At 40.7% G+C, this 18,560-nt stretch overlaps 1 protein-coding gene across 4 annotated transcripts in view; it reads right to left on the bottom strand.

The window, feature by feature from the left end:
* Positions 1-18,560, bottom strand: part of fnip1 (folliculin interacting protein 1) — a 37,741-nt gene that overhangs the window by 5,969 nt on the left and 13,212 nt on the right. For 3 of the 4 annotated variants that reach the window (XM_005923084.3, XM_005923086.3, XM_042221413.1), the window contains exons 2-12: positions 18,349-18,478; positions 14,581-14,718; positions 14,149-14,249; positions 13,767-13,841; positions 13,519-13,610; positions 12,451-12,534; positions 10,442-10,513; positions 9,220-9,355; positions 7,922-8,123; positions 7,463-7,548; positions 2,759-2,905 (exon numbers count right to left, since the gene is read on the bottom strand). In XM_005923084.3, coding sequence (XP_005923146.1) covers positions 2,759-2,905; positions 7,463-7,548; positions 7,922-8,123; positions 9,220-9,355; positions 10,442-10,513; positions 12,451-12,534; positions 13,519-13,610; positions 13,767-13,841; positions 14,149-14,249; positions 14,581-14,718; positions 18,349-18,478 — 1,263 coding nt within the window. The remainder of the gene's footprint in view (positions 1-2,758; positions 2,906-7,462; positions 7,549-7,921; positions 8,124-9,219; positions 9,356-10,441; positions 10,514-12,450; positions 12,535-13,518; positions 13,611-13,766; positions 13,842-14,148; positions 14,250-14,580; positions 14,719-18,348; positions 18,479-18,560) is intronic. The other variant, XM_005923087.3, reaches the window with a different exon arrangement.

Below are 18,560 nucleotides of genomic sequence, written 5' to 3'. Positions count from 1 at the left end.
GAGGAGGAGGAATAAATCAAGAGGGAATCAGTGCATGATCACGATCCATCCATTTTCTTCCACTTATCCAATTCAGGGTTGTGGGGGCAGTTTCCATAGGGCGGGAGGCAGGGTAACACAAAGAGACAAACAATCATTCACACTCAAATGCACATCTACGGGCAATTTAGATTTCCTACTTAACCTAATCCTACTGCGTGTTTTTGGACTGTGGGAAGAAGCCAGACTACCCAGAGAGAACCCACGCAGACACTAGGAGAACATTTAAACTCAACACATTTAACCTTCTTGTTGTGAGGCAATAGCGCTAACCACCATGCTGCCATGCTATGGGCACAGCTTACGACCATATCGCCCTGATCACCCTCGATGATTACCATCTGTCCAGAAATTGCCTTTCTCTCTCTCTCTCTCTCGACCTACTTCAGTAAGGTCAAATGTGCTGTCATTACTTGGAAAACCTTGGTCATTTCTTTCTTGTTGAACTGGACACCACAAACACAAATCCTTTGTTTGAAACATACCCAGCTGTACACATTAAGCGAAACACCCATACACACACAAACACACACACTCCATGAGCATGATTCACTTCTCAGTTCTGACCACAAGTGTCTACTTCCCTTCCTGTCTCATGACTCAACTCTGTCATGTTAGCAGAGTTCAGTCGCGTGCCGGGACTGCTGGAATTATCAGAACCATCAGTCATGGGAACACTGATGAGATGGCCTCATAAAAGATGTGATGTGATACAGTAAAAGCACTGGTTCCCAGGGAAACATGACGCTTCACTCAAGAGTCAACAGTACTTAGAGGTAGTTGCAGTAGTGGTGGAAACACTGACTTCAGCTAAGTGGTGATGCTGATACAGAAACTGGTTACTTAGGGGGAAAAAACCCCGTCTATTTAAGTTCAGTGAGCATGCTGGAAATTAGAGAACACGAGAAAAGTCCCAAATGTCTTAAAATCCATGGCTCATGTAGTACAGTAATGATAATCTGCCTTTATCTATGTTCTCTCATTGGTCTAATTTGTATAAATGACTGAATGTAAAAAATATACGAAAAAGTAAAATATAGTTTGGTTTTCAACAAAATCAGTGAAGTTGTAGATTTTGATATGGAGCTTATAGAAGATAAAATGACAAATTAATTTAAAAAAAATACAGAAAAAGTTACAATTAAAAAAACAAAAACTCTCAAGCACAGTTTTAATATTTTCAACTGTGTGAACACTTCCACTGTGGTGTTACTCTAATTAAGATCTGATAAAACATTTTAAGGCATTTTTACCACCTTACTAAACATTATGCAACACCTCAGTTTAGTGCAGTGAATGATGCTTTAATTAACTCTGCTGAATATGGGTGCTATGTTCAATAAAAGCGCTGCAACCAATTCATACGTGCACAATTAGCAGTGGTTTGACATGGCTTTGTAATAGCAACAATAAGCAATTAGAGACTGGCAGGGATCTTCTCATTCACAGCACTTTTTAAAACGGACAAATAGATGCAAAGAGGGTGTCAGTGTCTGTGTGTGCAATTAAACATAACAAAGGAGTATGAGGGAGAGAGAATGAATAGTTAAGTGTGTGTGGAAATCTGCATGTTCCCCATTTCTGTTGCTAAGAAAAGAAAGATGCGACATGTATACCGTAAATGTCGGGCTATAAGCCGCTACTTTTTGCACAAGCTTTGAACCCTGCGGCTTTTAGTCAGATGCGGCTTTTCTATGGATTGTCCGTGATTTTTGTCATATCGTAAGACGATTTGTTTTGTGTGTTCCGCTGTTGTACGGCACTACGTTGCCTGGCGGAAGGATCGGGGTTCAAGAGTGGTATGTTAGTCACATGTCCGTCCGCCAGGCAACGTAGTGCCGTACGAAGTAGCGTGAAAAACAAACTTCAAAGTAGCGGTACGCGTTCAGCGGGAGTCGTGGATGATGAGTGGCGATAAACTTGCAAGTTATGCCCAAAAAGCAAGTTATGCCCAACTCCACCGGTGGATTTTGACAGCGTGGAAAAGTGTGAAAACATCCACGATCACCAACGGATTTTGAAGGGCTGGACTGCTGCATGATGGAGAGGAGGACACCGCCACGGCCCTTCTGAGGGTGTTCGACTCCGACACTGACAATGAGGATTTCTTTGGTTTTGAAAGTGACAACGAAGGAGAGAAGCGGAGAGTGGATGACGAAGCCATCCTGAGCCTGTTTGTATCCGACACTGGAGAAGAGGACTTTGGTGGTTTTAGTGCGCAGGAAGAAGAGAAAGATGGTGAATGACTGACTTTTCTTCTTGTTAAAGCTGTGTCACTGCACCTGAGCCTAAAAGGTAGTCCGAATCTATTTTTCTGGTGTGCTGTAGGCTACTGTTATGTACTACATGTGCAAATATGTACCCATAACTTGTTTTTCAAAATATTAATAAAAGTGATGTCTCCAAACAGCCATCTCTTTCCTGACAATTCCCTTTGTGCATATTCTCTTACATATGATAAGTCAACATTGAAACACCTGCGGCTTTTGGTCAGGTGCGGCTAATGTATGTACAAAACAGGATTTTCCCCTGATTTTAGCTTGTGCGGCTAATATTTAGGTGCGCTTTGTAGTCCGGGAAATACGGTATATATTTTGTGCACCTTGCATCTTTGTCTTAGTCTAGGACACAACATCATGGACTCACTAAATCTGTGTGCCATCTATAGAAATTCCTTGACTAATAGTGAAGTAGGTGGAAGAATAGGGAGACACTCAACTGGTTCTTGGAGGCCTGCTCCATCAGCAGAGAAAGCTCCCTCATGAATTGACCGCAGAGCTGGTTCTTCTCTGATGCTCCAGACATCATAGTCAACCAGACGGGTTCGGCCACTCGGGGCATGGTGTAGAGGTCACAGATGGTCATCCTGGAGATGAGGTACAGCGAGGGAGGGAGCGATGAAAGAGGGGGAGGCCATGGAGAGTCCAAATGAAAGGGAACAAGGAGAAAGAGAGAAAACAGACAGAGAGAAAACAGGGACGTTATTGTCTCTTGGGGTAAACAAAAGAGATCTCAGTTCACAGAGCTTCGCTGTCTACACTGAGGCCATAGGAGACCCTTGCTGTATCTGTGTTTGTAACAGTCTGACGACCTTGCGTGCACCCTCTCTCTCCTCCTCACACACACCCAACTTTGTCTCTTGGTCTGTACAGTGTGTGGGTGTATATGCATCTGTATGTGGCTCGGCTGGGGCATTTGTCCATTGAGAAGGACAGGAGTTTCCATGGAGCGTGGGGTGAATTGGTGAGCATGTCTCGGCCAGAGGCCAAGCTTTGACACAGAGGCAGAAGGGAATCTCTGCAGACGTAGGAATGTAGAAAATCAGGAATTTTTAGTCATGGTTAAAATATGGACTGCAGATCATTGCTTTAGGGTTTGAAATAGCAAATCCATTTTCCCCCATATTAAAAGAGCAGTTTTCAGTAGATAAGAAAACAAACAGTGCTGTCAGTTTCTATCAGGTGATGAGGTGCTCTGTAGAAAGTTTTCTGCTTACTTTAGTTCTGCTGCAAACAAATTACCCGAATCTATAATACAATTGCAATCTTCAGCTAAAACAGCAGCATAGTCAAGGAAACTGAAATGGACTTAACCATCTGCCATCAGCTCGGCTGATCTGTCACAAGGGTTGTAGGTTCTACTGATAAGCAATAAAACCCCGCCCTGATTTCTTGATTTAGTCTTACTGGAAGCTTCGGGACAGCTGTAAACACGGTTAATTCTGCAGTAAACTCACAACCTCTCTGACCTATCATGAACCCGGTGACAGGAGTGACGCAGACAGGCTGTGAGAAAACACAGGTGTCACACAGTGGAAGTGACATTCACTTCAGGTCAAGTATTCTGGTGATCAAGCTATTTTAGGATTGCGTAATTTTCCAAAGAAAACAACTTAACGCCTCACTGTTTCTAGGTGAATTTAACAGCACTGCCACGCAGATCTATTTTTAAGTAAGATTTTTAATAAATCCATCCCTAAACCCAAGCTCAGAGTGACAAACAGCCACTTTCCTATATGTGGATTTTGACTAATCCTCAACTAAAAGAAAAACTCAGTGGAGACCTCCCAGCTTAATCCATGTCTACAAAACTAAGTTTCAAGAGTTCCTAATGTTAAAATAGAAAGATGCCAAAGTTGTTATAAACAAAACAAAAAGAGCTAAGTGTTGCTTTAGATGACCCTTTAGTGTTATAGATTTCATTTTAACTGCTGGCAGTCTTGTTTTGTCACTAACTGAACCAACATAACGAGTCTTTATCAGTGTACTAGCGCAGAAACAAATCCTGCTAAACTAGAACATCACAGCGTTAGGTAACAGTCTGACAGATAAAATGTGTGATAATAGCAAGAAGATCAACGATCAATCGGTGAAGCAGAATGAACTTGGAATAAATCAGACACACATCTCCAGATCTCATTATGTCTTCTTGTTTGCAAGGCAGCAAAGATCATCCATCATTTGACTGTGGCATCAAATGAACTAATAATACTTTATTCACTCCTGTATTATAAACGGGTTGACTTTTTCCTGCGGCCTCTCCTAAGCCCCACTTGTTCCTGGTGTCTGGTGTACATTACTGAAAGCCTGCCACTGGAAAGAGGTCTGCGGCCAAGCCGGCACTAGATGAGTGGGGAAATCTAGCTTCAGCCTCCACGCATCAGCTGTTTAGGTGAACATTAAAAGTGCACGGCTGTGATGTGGAATTAAACTGTTGTGTCGGGCTGAGGACCCAGATATAAATTACCTCACTATGGTGAGTGACAGTCCAAGCATTTGCCCTCATTAAGTTGGTTTCATAAGTTGACTTTAAGAGGCATCATAAATACTGTTAGTTAAGCTGTTTATAGAGACTAACATGTTATAAATCCAATAATAAGATTTTTGGTTGTGGGAGTAACCTTTATACAAACAGGAAAAACTCTTTGCCACCATTATTCAGATGCTTAGGGCTAAACTAGAATGGAGGCAGGGTAGACTTTAAGAGCACTGATTGCCCTTTTACTGTCATGTCAGCTCACTTTGTCAATATCATCTATGGAACCACTCTACCGACTTTAAATTTCAGTTTCTGGGAGAGTTTTACCCAAGTGCTTCAAGGGACTTCTTACTTATTTATGTATTTTTTGTTTAGAAAGTTTCAGGGACATACAGCTTTATGTTTGACACTCAATTTCAGTGTCTAAAAAAAAAACTTCCCAACTTCACTGTATGTGTGCCCGAATGAGAATTAAGACTCCGGTGTGTTAGGTGTTTTGCTTTGCACAGAAATCCTGTTCGAACTTAACCCGCAAATTCTGGCATAACCCCAATATAGTCTGCTGTGACATTTATGTCCAGATGCTTCTACTAACCTTATCTTTGCCAACATGCAGGGTGTGTGCGCGTGCCCACCCTCCAGCTATGCTGAAGCCACGTCAGCGTCACAGAAAGGCATTTCGTCCAGTTACGTCTTGCAATGTTCCATTAAGTCAAAACCACTTAATGGCAAAAGTGACTACTGTTATATTTAGTCTATATCTGAAGGTGGTTTTGCAGCTATTTAGTGAGTCCAGGGGATCAGCATTCCTCCTCCTGGCACTTGCATATTATTTACTATTCTGGTGCTCATGACCAGTTGTCTGAGACAGATAGGGCTGACACTCAGGAGACTTGGGTTGCTGAGGCCGGCTGTCAGCAGGCGTGTGACTGCAGCAATGAGTGGGACGTCAAACAGGGAACTGCGTGCCAGTGTGTATGTGGAGAGTGAAAGTGGTGGCAGAGACAAGCAGGTGGGCACACGCACGCACATTATATAAGTCGAACATTTTACGAGTCACACAATAATGGCAAGCATCTCTCACCCACACACAGACAGACATACCGAACAATCCTACAGGCCAATCATCACAAATTTATGATTTCATAACTCATGTCATCACAAATAAAGACAGAATCCTTCTTGGAACCGATGTTTCTAAAAGGTCTAAAGAAATAATTCTCAACAAAGTATGCAGTGATGCATAATTTGAGATGTAGCTTCTAAAACCGTGATCAAATAAGCCTGCCTAAAATTAGTCAAAGCACCAAAGCAAAGGCCTTCTGTGTGCGCTGCAGTAACAAAGTAACAACTTTGATTTGGTCAAGGCCAAAACAGCAAATGTGCATTTATATGCAAATAAATGCAGATTTCAGTTTACAAATGACCTTTAACCCATTTCCCGCTACATTTTCGTTGCTCCCAGAACTTTATTTTTTCCAAGGAGATTGCATAAACAAAGACTCACAAGGTAAAACTATGACACTCGCTGTTGCAGCCAGTAAATATTAAATGTCACATGTATTTTCAACGCAAGCCACCCTAGCTGGTAAACCCCAGGTCTCACACTCACATTCACTGCCTGCTTGATGTTGAAAGAGGACCCTAGTAACCCACTAGCTTAACAAACCAAGCTTGGAATGAAAGACGCATATAAAATACTTCTCAGGTAATTAAAGCTGACCAAATGTCGGCACCAGCATAAAAATGGATACCAGTACTTGGTGACCCACTTTGCAAAAGCATCGTGACTTTGCCAACAGCAGCTTTGGATAAAAAAAAAAAAAAAAAAAGTCTGATAAACTATTTTGATATAAATCTGTGTCATCTGATTCCTTGTAAATGTTGAGTCTCTGCAGAATATATAACAATGACTGCCTCTTTTATAGAGTACCTTCCTTCATCAGCGCAGCAGTTCCTTGTCTCCTAAACAGAGGAATATATTACCCCTCTTTTTCCATTCCTTCACAGCTACTTTCCTGCAGCCTATCATGCCTACATGGCCTCAATAACAGAAAACAAAATAAGTGGTGCTCAATGCCAGTAAGTTTGACCAAGTCCAGATCTCCTCTGTCAGTATTCATGTAGGGCTGAACCTCGAAGTGGAGCTGGGTCAGTGGCTCTGCAGTGTGCAGCCTCCAAAATAAAATGATTTAAATATGTTTAAATAAGATGGGCCAAGTCCCATGATGTGTAGATGGATGCAAGATTCAGAGCATCCTTTTACATCCAGTTTTATTTTGTAGAAGTTGAAAAAAATCATCAGTTTCCCAAATACACTGTATATTAATGTATATTAAATGACTGAAACTGAATAACACAGCTGACTTTGGTTAACAGAAAGAGCCTACAGTGTCAATGCCACCATTTTGTTTTAAGAAAGCTATGAGCACTTGTATACATTGTTTTTGTCACTCAAAGTTATTACTATGGTTTATGCTCCAGGTTAAGTTATGCCCTGTTATGTAACATCCCTTATTGCATGGATAAACACAACCTAAAAAAAACCCCAGCTTTGTTTTAAGAAGTGTTCAAAACAAAAGCTTGTAATTAAAAAAGTGAGAGAAACTACACTCCGTAAGATCACTTATATATTTAGGTGAGTAAATAGAATATGTTGTCCAACCTGAATTCGTTGAGTCCCTCCACCATTCGGCTGTAAGCCAGAGCCCTCTGGCTGGCATCAGCTGACCGCCGACTCATCTTCATGGCCTTGAGAGCGACACAACACGCATGCACTTTTAGATATTTGGCAACAAAGCTGTCAAACTAAAGAACTTGTAAAGGAGAAGACTGGCTAACACTGGAAATCTACCACAGCTCTTACAGTGCCAACAACAGACACCAGTAAACAGAACCGCAGATATAAAAAGGCATGACTATTGACCGGTCAATCTGACAGCAGCTCTGCTCATTACAGCAGCAAACAGTGCTGGTTTGTATTTTTTGTTCCATTCATGTCATTGTTAATGCATTAGATTTTGCAGGAAAACTTATCTCTACGTCATCATTCAGGGAGGTGGATAGGAACTTAAAACTGCAATAAAAAGTTGGCCTCAAATGAAATTACATCCCTTTAACTTACCTGCTCAATTGCACTCTTTAGTTTGTTCATGTGGCTTTCAAAGAGTGGAAAGTGAGAGAAGAAGAAATCTTGGAAGCGGCTGTTTTCCTCAGCATTGGGGGACAGCGTGAAGATGACACCTATGGCTATCTTCTTCTTCCGAATCACACCCAGACTTGGACCACCGCTTTCATCCGACATGTTGAAGCTCTCCTCCACCGACCTAAGGAGGATAGGATTCGCATGGAGTCAACTTTACAGCAAGGCTAGAGGAGGAAATGTGTATATAACACTTCGCCTTGTGAATCCAAATCCAGCTAAATTTGTTACATCTCACCTTGCATAAAACATTGCCCCAAGTTTTACTGATTATTTACAACCCTGTGTCTGTACAAAGGTAGTGCTGGAGCAAAGTGTTTTAACTATATACTCTTATGCATCATTAGTACAGTATAGGTAATTCTATATACTGCCACCAAAAAGGAGGAAAAAAACTTGGAAAACACGAAGAGACTTGGTGGTCCGGGTGAACCAGAGCACAACCAGAGGCTGACAGCTACTTTGATTGCAGCAGACCAATACTGCATCCCGTCTAGTCACAGTGTTGTTACTAACAGCAGCAGTGTGTGCGCGTTTTTCCCAGCTGCCTGCTGGATTCGGAGGAAGTCCTAGTAGGATAAACTTTACAAAAGCCAGACAGGGGCCCTGAATAGGGGTGAAAGACCACTGGGCGCTTGTGATTGGGAGGAGAGACTGAGTGTGACTTCTGGGAAAGCTGATTTGTGTATCTGGATTAGAGTGAAACCATATCAATCAGCTGGCAAATCAACAAAACAAATAATTTACTAGTAAATAATTAATTCAGAAACCATTTCTGATCATCTTTTTTTCCTTCTAGCTTTTAAGTTTGTTTCTTTTGTTTGTATGTTTTTATAATCGCTAGAATTTTCTGTGGTAATGAATGTAATTATATCCAAGTTGGTCAGAAACATAATTTTGAGCCTTAAACTCTGTGATGGACATTTTCATTTCCTTTAAGTGTTTTATAACTTTACAAATGTTGAAGTGAAATCAAATGAAGTCTCAAATTTTTTAAATATGGAGAAGTCATCAGCTGATACCCTAATGTTTTTGTGTACTTGCTTGCATGGCTGGAAAATGGTTTATGTTTGTTTTTCTACTGCAAAACTGCCCTGCTTTATTTTCTGTTGTGTCTTTCCTCATTTACAGTTTTTATTGACTGGAATATTTATTTTAATTAATATTTGTTTTTTGTTTTTGTTTTTTTTAAAACAGATGTATGTCTGCATGCATCTCACCATCGGGGGAAGACGCCGTTTTCTAGGCTGGTTGTTTGACTGCGGAGCCATCGGCGCTGGTAACTGGACGCGCAGCTGCTGGTCAAGGACGAGCTCGGGGATGGGAAGGGAGTGATCAACAGGCTGCTCAAGGAAGCTACAATGAAAGATAAGGAAAGGAGTAGGGAACAGACAGAGGGAATGGTTGAGACAGAAGAGTAAAAAAGGCACAAATTAGTCAGACAACAAGTGTGTAGAGTACTCAGTTTCAATGAGACATCATACACAAAAACACAGCCAGACAGACTTGAAAACAGTGCTCTCAATCTAAGAGAGAAGGAGAGAAAAAACAAAACAGGTACACCGAAAACAAACAAATGAATCCTCAAACATTCAATCTTTTTTCTTGGTTTCCACAAACGCAGACTATAATTACTGAATACCTTTGATATGAGCGCTAATGTCAGCAAGCTTGCTCATAGTCACATGCTGCAGTTGTTTGACAAACTGGCTTTACACCAGGCTTGGCATGATAATGACACTGACACACACACACACACTCTCTCTCTCTCTACAGGCCTTGATCACAGGGTTATTTACAGCCCTGACAGGGCGCACTGATCACTGGTCACATGAACCATTTACTTGGTGTGTGATATTGTGTGTTTGTTTTAAGAGATAAAGAGAGATAACTGAATGAATGTGTACATCTTGTAAGGAGAAAACTGATAAGAGTGTTGCAGCAGCAAAAAACCCCTCTCCAGCCTAACCACAGTACAGAGGTGGAGAAAGTCAAAAAAAGATGCCGAGTTCTTAAATTAGAAAAGCTAGTATCGAGCGACGATATATTTAACTCTCTGCTTAAACATGGGTCTCGTGCTGAATGTACAATTCTCCTCGTACCAATCATTCCAATAGGACGTGGTGATGTTTGAAGGGGTGGGGCTAAAGGAGAGCCTGGGAGACAGGGGTCAGTTTCCACAGGACAAACTTTTCCAGACTTCAGAAGCTATGTATTCACCTCAACACCATCTTCCACCATGCTTTTATTTCTTTCTGTGTGGTTTTATGTAGAGTGTAATGACCCAGTATCTTCCTGACATACTCTCAATGTTCTCTGTTCCTTGACCTTTTTAGTCTTGATCAGATTAAATGTAGGCGTAATTCAAAACTCAGCTGTGGGACTGAAAGTGGTGTGAGTGTAGGTCAATCCAGGCTTTGGCGCCTAGTCTCATTAACGTACCAGACCTGGCGATGCCACTGTCCCTCTCGTCGTACAGCCCTCGGCCAGGCATGTCCATAGGGTGACTGTGGCCTGGAGGAAAAACAGGAAAGAGAGAGAAAGGGAAAAGTTAAGGGTGAGAGTGGGTGAAGAGAAAGTAGGGCAGAAAATGGAAATAAGGGAGGATAATAAACAAAAAAATAAAAATAAAAAATAAAATAATGACCTGTGTGAACAAGAAAAAATGTTATTAACGAACTGGAGCACCAAACATGTTGAAGATGCTCTTATCGCCACTATGTTAGAGATTTACAATGTTGCATTATAATACACAAGATGCTAATGCTTTTAGATGTGTAACATTAACTCTTGGACTAGCAACCACAAAGCAGAAGAGTTGTTTTTCTTGATTAGAATCAAAATAATGAGTGCAATGAGCCAATACAGCAGAGATGGGGTTGAAATATCTTAAAATAGCCAACGGAGCAGTACTCAGAACTCCATAAAAAAGGCTTTAGCCTCCAGCAGGTGCTGAACTACTCTCTGCTGGGGAGTGGGCGCTCCCGATTGATTCTCATGTCATTAGTTAGCAACCTTTGTTTTCCAACTCCAAAAACAGGAAGTGTCACAAGGAAGACAAATAAGGTGAAAAGCACTACTGTTGTAATAGACTGTTACTCAACAGCTCACTCGGTGTCACTATCAACATCATCTGCTGCAGCGCCGACTTCCCTCTACAACAACCCCGTAACACAGATATCACAGAGTGTGTCTGCACTTAATGTCAACATACTGACGGAAAGAAAATAGGAAAAATGAGAGGTGAAACCCACAAACGCAAATGGCTGAAATGATCTCAGTGCTCTTTAATCACTGCAATATTGCATACCAGCGCAAATGCAAGGATGTCCTTAGAAGGATGTGTATGAAAAATATTGCATGCCAAGTAAAACACTTTTTTATAACTCTTACCAGATTACCATGGAAAAAGGTTGCCTAACCCCAAATGGGAAACATGGAGGTAGTGATAACCACTACTGAAGTGTGGCAAAGGTATTGATTGCAATGTAAAATACAGTAATGTTTGGAGATTTGATTTAGATGGTTATACAACTTTCAATACAATCAAGGAAGCATCTGATTGGTCCCAAACTTAATCAGCAGCATATCAAAGATTAACAAAGCCCCCAAACAAGACCTATTCTGTGAGGAACAGCTTCAAGTTGCATATTAAGCGTGTGTGATAGACACAGATGGTAGAAAATTCTTCATTATGGCTATTTTACTTTGCACAACAGCCAGGAAGTGAGACTGTTGCTACAATTTCATTGGCGTAAATGAGAAAAGATTTTGAAAGGGGGAAAAAAGAACTTAAAAACAGCCCACTGCACATCAAGCCTAAAAGCATTGCCCAAGTATGACAGGCACTGTCAAAGACAACATGTTAGTAAAAGTATGTGAGTACATAACAGAAACAGGAGGACATGAAACTGTAAAAATAACTAATACTACAGCCACCGACACCAGCGAACCCTCATGCATTCCTGTGTGTTATCCACCTGCAGACATGGGTCAGATAAAGTATATACATGATTTGAGACAGCTTTATGGCAAATGAGTCAAGTTCTTGTTTGTGAGGCTGCAAATGCCTGAAGGAATACACATTCCCTCCACCGTTTCCTAGTTTCCTTGTGGTTTATGTGAAGAAGCAGAGATGAAGCTTAAGGGCATGAGTTGTCTTTGAGTATGGCTCCAAGACGCCTCAATCCTCGTTTAAAGAACTGCCTTTTCATTTACTCAGTGCCACTTGCCTTTAAATTTTTTGCACGTCCTATCTGACCCAAGTTATTTGCAGATGCTTAGTGCCATTGCAAGCTATGTCTCGAATACTATCACTGCTAATGCAAGAATCACTACCCAGGCATGCAGTTGCTGAGAGGCATCCAATGCAACCACCGTTACTTAAACTTCAGTCTACAGATACGCATGCAACTGACACACAGCAATCATGGTCAGTTTTGAGCGCCAACCTGAAAAGAAAGAAGCGCTCTTGATGAGGCGTAGCGGGCCCTGTTCAGAGAAGGCCCGTCGAGGGCTGCAGAGCTGAGAAAATCCTGCGCAGCACAAACAAAAACATGGAAAAGAAGAAAGGGAGGAAGGGAAGAAGAAAAAAAAAAAAGGACAAAAAACACGAACCATGATTAGTGAATGGAGGAGGAAATATCACTGCCTCCTATTGTTTGAAAGTCTCATTAGTTACAGGAAATTTTTAGTTTGAAATGAAATAAACAACCAGGCAGACAAGAGAGGTGGCATCGCTCACAGAAAATGCACCATATACGTTTTTGTTTTTTTTTAAAGCAGGTTTCGTAATTGGTTAGATTTTCAGCTTTGATGTATGTAACTAGATGTCTTTTCTGTGAGGATGACAGAGAATCTGCACAAATTAGAAACTTCGCCAACAGTTCTTCATTTGAGCTTTTTAAAAATCAGGCTTTTATGCTCATCTTTGTAGCAGAAGCATTTCACAGCCTAAGCCTAAATCAGTTGGCTGCACAGACAATGTACTGACCATCAAAAACCAACACTCAAATTTCACCACCTGTAGCACAGTCGGTCATCATAAGGATCAGTGAAGCACGAGAGCACAAATACTAGAATGCCTTAAGTGTTTCATAGAATGGCCGATTCTGTTTACCAACTGAGAAATCTTGCGCCAGTTTAGGGTAGACGTAGCTGTAAAGAAAAGCTGTTGGCAAAGAGCGCCCTGGGAGGCCGCAATGGTGGAGCTTAAAGGTGAAAAACTTCAACTTCCGATAAAATAAATAAGCAACAAAATTCAACACTTTACAGAGTTGAGCCTTCCAAACAAAATGCCATGAGGGTAAAATTAAATATGCATTTGTATATATTTAACAAGTCCAAAAAATGAACAAAAACAAACACATTACATAAAGATATAGAGCAATTTCTCTCTATGATTACATTAAAGAAAAAATGACTTGGTAATCCACTCATAATTTGTACAGAGGAAGAGAAATGATCACACATGGCACAAAAATAAAAGGTTTGGCACGGCACTAGATTGCCATGGTTACCTATGTTCCCTAGCAGACTGTTGGGCCCAGTGTTTTGATCAGGCTTTAGGGTGTTGTTGTCCTGTCCAATGAACTCCAGGCTGTCCTGTAACCTGTGTGGGACGAACAGAGAAAGCCAGCAGAACATTTATAAGGATTGTTGCCAACAACACTTGTATTGTGGATTGGAAAATACTGGCATATCTTGGTTTATGACAGAGTTCTGCATAGGAGTCACAGCGTGTGTTGATAAGCTTGCAAATGCTTACGTGTTCAGGCTGCCGTACACGCTGCCTCCGGTCCTGGCAGTGAAGACTTTACTCAGCATCAGCTGAGGTGGTGATCTGATATGATGATGGTGCAGGAACAAAGATCATTAGTATGTGTGCTTTGTTCATGTTTATGGTTGTGTGTTTCTTCTTCTACCTAATCAATTCACAACTTATTTTCTTCCTGGATCCTATTATCACCTTCACTTGACCTTAAAACTGTTTGGTCTCAGAAAACTTAAGGATCAGATATCCCATAGTTTCAACAAGTTTCTAAAAGTCCCTTTGTTCAGAACTAGAATATTTAATGTTTGCTTTTTTTTTTTTAACTCAGGAAACAGCAGTGAGGAGAAAGTCATTCATGCATTCATTTTCTTTTTACCTTATCTGGTGGATTTTAAGTGTAGAGCCTTTGTAGCTCATGGCCACAGAGCCAAACATCATTTCACCCAGCATAACCACATCTGATGAACACCTTGAACCCTGGAAAGGAAAGAAATATTTTGATATTGTAACCTCTAGGCATTAGACACCGACACAATCACATTGTGCAAATTCTTAAGGCATCATAGCAGTTATTCATTTAGCACTTAATATAAACGGGGGAGATTGCACACAATTTACTTTAGCAGTTTGATCTCAAATGATACCAGCAAATCAAAACTTGTGACTGAAACATGCAACAAACTTCAAACTAAATTGAAGAGTGCTCCCCAAGGACCATAACGTATACAAACACAGTTTACATTTGTGTGTTTATGGATATGTCTTTGTAGAAGAGTACTTCATTTAAACAATCTCAGTCCTGCGTTACCTGGAAGCGGAGGCCTTGCTCCTTGGATTCCTTGGTTTCCGAGGTGCAGGAAGAGGAGCTGTCCAGGGAACTGCTGCTGCCTCCTGTAGGACGAAGCTGGCAGCATTTTCCAAACATCTTCACCTGGGACTCGGCGCTCTGCAAGATAAAAAAAAAAAAAATCAAAATATAGAATATTATAGACCCAACTGCCAAGAATGCAGACTTATTTACCTCTACAATTAGTTGTTGATTTTTGTTTTGCAACTTTTCATCCTTGTGACTAATTAGAGACCAAACAAAAAAACAAAAGCAGCATAAATTTGAAGCATCTACTGCAAATGACCTACAACCCTGAGCTGAAATCACAAGACAGGAGGGTTGAACATATTTGGCTCTTAATGACATTCATGTAGCAACAAATTGCACATGTGGAAATAGAGACGAGGTCATTAAGATTGTATTGTGGGGTGTTTATCAATTATACAGACCACTATTAACGTAAGCATAAAGAGAGTACATATCCAAGAGTGTTCTTCATCCATTTTATACAGAGTTTCAAATTGGACCCTTGACTTCTTACAATCAAAAATCATCATAAGAAGTAAAGCTTTTAGTTGAGAAACATAAATACAGTTAAACTATAGGTCAAAAGCCACAGAAACCCAATCTAGAGGTACTTGTATAAACAGCTAGCTAAAAGCAATGTGATCTCAATCAGCCTGTGTCATGTGCCTTCTTAACTTGGCAGACTATTCAAGAGGAATGCATTAGGGAGGGTGGAAGGGGAGGGAGAGGGTGTGTGTGAGGTTTCTTTTTAGTGACTAGGCTCTGGTAATGGCTCACTTGAAACCACTGTTGCTGACAGTGAAAAAGAGAAGAACACAGAGGGAATATGAGATGCTGTGAGAGAAAAACAGCATGAGAGAAGGAGAGAAGGAAAACAGGCAAAGAAGTAGAAGGACTGTTTTTGCTTCATTACGTAACCCTGCTGCATACAGCTTATGTTTTCTTTCACTTATAAAGGTCATTTTGCAGCACAGACACGGTTATGAAGCCACTGCGAACATGCATGTGTCAAACAGGCACACGGATGTATGTGTGTGTGTGTGTGTGTGTGTCTGCTGCAGTGCAGTGTGAGGTATGTACACAGACTCCGCAAGCATGTGACTGCCAGTCATATGACTCTTTCGAAAACTCGTGACTGAGCAGCACTGCAATCATTCCCTCCCTCCCCCTTCCACTCTCCACTCCCTCAACTGCTCTAACTTCGTCCCTCTCCAATTCCTGCAGCTTTTTTCCTCTCCTTTGAAAATCTATTTCTATATCAGAACAAGTGCAGTCTTCAATTTTTTCCTCTCCATTTTCTTGCAGTTTCCTCTTCCCCACTATCTCCCCTCTTTCTCTTCATTCCTGACTCTTGCTGACCCCATCACATATATCTCCCCTTGTCCAGCTTCTCTTGCTTGGTCCCTTGTTTCTCTATTAGTCATTCTGTTTTTCTGTGCTTTGCAGCTGTAATCTCTTCTCAAAAATAAATTCACCCGAATTGCCAAAAACCTGTCATGTGAGAAAAGAGTAACTGGCAAAGGCCTAATGCTGCAGAATGCACCAAAAATATTGACTCAAACCCAAGCAACAAACACATAATGCAGTAAGCAGGGTCAGTGCAGTATCTATGTACTCACTGCAAACAAATGTCACTCTGCAAGACATGTAAACATACACACAACATAACTCTTGCTTTTGTTACTGTATACAGTACGTGGCCCAGGTCCAATTTAAATGCAACGCTTCAATAAGTTGAGGTGAATGAGTTCAGGAAGTTAAGCAAATATACCATCCTAATTTCAATGTCAGGTGGCCATATAGCAAAGCAGGAAGTGAACGTGTGCCTGCAATATGTCAAACTTATAGATATGATAATGAGATAAGTGGATGAGTCACGCAAGAGAAGGTATGGCAAAGCAGAGGAAACCTGGTCAGCAGACAAAGAAACAAACCTAAGGGGAAGCAAAACACAGTCCTAAAATATGGAGGCAACAGAAGAGATAGTAAAATGAGAGGAGAAAGAACAGGGAAGTGTATAATGAGAAGTCAAAAGACATGAAAGACAGGAGGAAGGGAGGCAGGGTATATTATGGAGGACAACAAGGACCAAAAGAAAGACAGCTGAGGTACAGAGAAAGATTAGGCAGGTTAAGACAGATGTGTGAAGCAATGGTAGAGAAAAGTCATTTTCTCATATGCAAGAGCAAGTGAGAACAGGTGAACGTGAGAACAGCAATAGCTGATCCAGTGAGATTTGATATTAAAACAATCTTTAAATGCCAGTAAGTGCACATATATATATCTCATCTGACTGCAGCTAACAGTTGTAAAGATAGAGAGTGACTTATAAATATATATAAAACTGTTACACGGATAATGTAGAGGACAAAAACAACCAAATTATTTTAGAAAAAGCAGAGGACGCTAATGAGGTCATCACAGTGATATAGATTAAAAGGAGGCAGCTAGAGAAGGCAGAGATGACACATTTAGGTAAATAAATTAAAATGCTTGAAACAAAATAAGATAAATACAAAGGAAAGGGAGGAGGAAAAAAAACAACAACAGAAAACTGAGTGACATGGCTGTCATGTGAGGATGAAAGAATGCTGCTTACACATGGGCTGTCAGCTGACGCGATTATTATTATTAGTTGAGATAACAGCACCAGAACAAACCGGTCAGGGCCAGAAAGGAACAAACAGCAGCCGTATAAAAATATTAGTTATGTTACAAAGAAATAAAAAGGGTAAAAGCAGTGACTGTGACCAACTCAAAAATATACCCAAAGCTGGTAGTTATATGGCATAAGTTAGTTAGTTTCCATCTTCAAGTCTCACTAGATGGGTGTGCTGGCAATTAAGTCTAAATCTAGGCTTAGTGACACAAACAAAGACACTTCCTGTTTGAAGAGTTTTCAGGTAATAATGGCCTTTGTGGCATTCTTGCCCTAGAATGCTGACTATAAGAGTACTTATAAGTATTCATTCAGCAGGTTTTTTGTGAAAAAGAAATTCCTTATCTTAAACAAAAAGACAAACTCACAAACAGTCCAACCAGGTGCACTCCCTGTCTTTTAACTTTCTGTGGGGAAGTGAGGTGTAGTACAGGTTAAGGTGCAGCTAGTGTCCTCTGGACTTTGTGAATCAGGCACATGACTTTCTGTATGTCACGGCAGCGTGACTGGTTTCTGTTTTGCGCCTGCCTATGTCTCACTGCTTTTATCTTTCTTCATCTACAATAACTTTCTTTGAGCTTTCGAGGTCAAAGTTTAAGGTTTTAAAAAAAAGTTAGTAGTTGTAAATACATCAATTTTTACAAAGATTTTAGACTTTGCAACAGCGTCTGTAGCTATTTTAGTGCATCATTTGTTCCCATGGGAACCTCTTTGTTTATTTATTTTTTGTTTTAAAATCAGCAATTGGGAAATGTCCCAAATGTCAGCAGCTCACAAGCACATACCCATATGGAAAAGATATATATAAATCTTATAAAGTTTTTATCTGTCTTGTATGAAACTTGTATGAAAAGCATACAAGAGTGAAAACACATATAAGATCCCTTGAAACATTATATAATGAAACTTGTATGTTTTGTATACTTACTAAAAACATATGATTTACTCATGAAAGTGGCCACTTTCATGAGTAAATCATATATGTTTTTACTATTTCTTTTCCATATGGGTAAAGACGAAGGGGGAAACGAAAACAACAACAAAAACGACATACAACTTACAGTAATGGGGGTTTCCTCCGTAGCCCTTTTTTTGGCGGCGGAGTCAAACAGGACATTTCTGCCACGCCTCTCGCAGTCCTGGTACACTATCAGCCTGATCTGACTGGGCTCCAACTGGGGAAGTGGCCAGCTAAATGGGAGGAATAATGGACAGAGAAAAGTGGGATCACATGGGAGTGAATTAACACACACACACACACACACACACACAC

The sequence above is a fragment of the Haplochromis burtoni genome, unplaced genomic scaffold (assembly GCF_018398535.1).
Source record: "Haplochromis burtoni strain Fernald_Lab_line unplaced genomic scaffold, NCSU_Asbu1 Contig_66, whole genome shotgun sequence".
Classification (NCBI taxonomy): Eukaryota; Metazoa; Chordata; class Actinopteri; order Cichliformes; family Cichlidae; genus Haplochromis; species Haplochromis burtoni.
The sequence above is the reverse complement of the archived record's forward strand: the minus strand, read 5'-3'. Positions and strand labels throughout refer to the sequence as shown.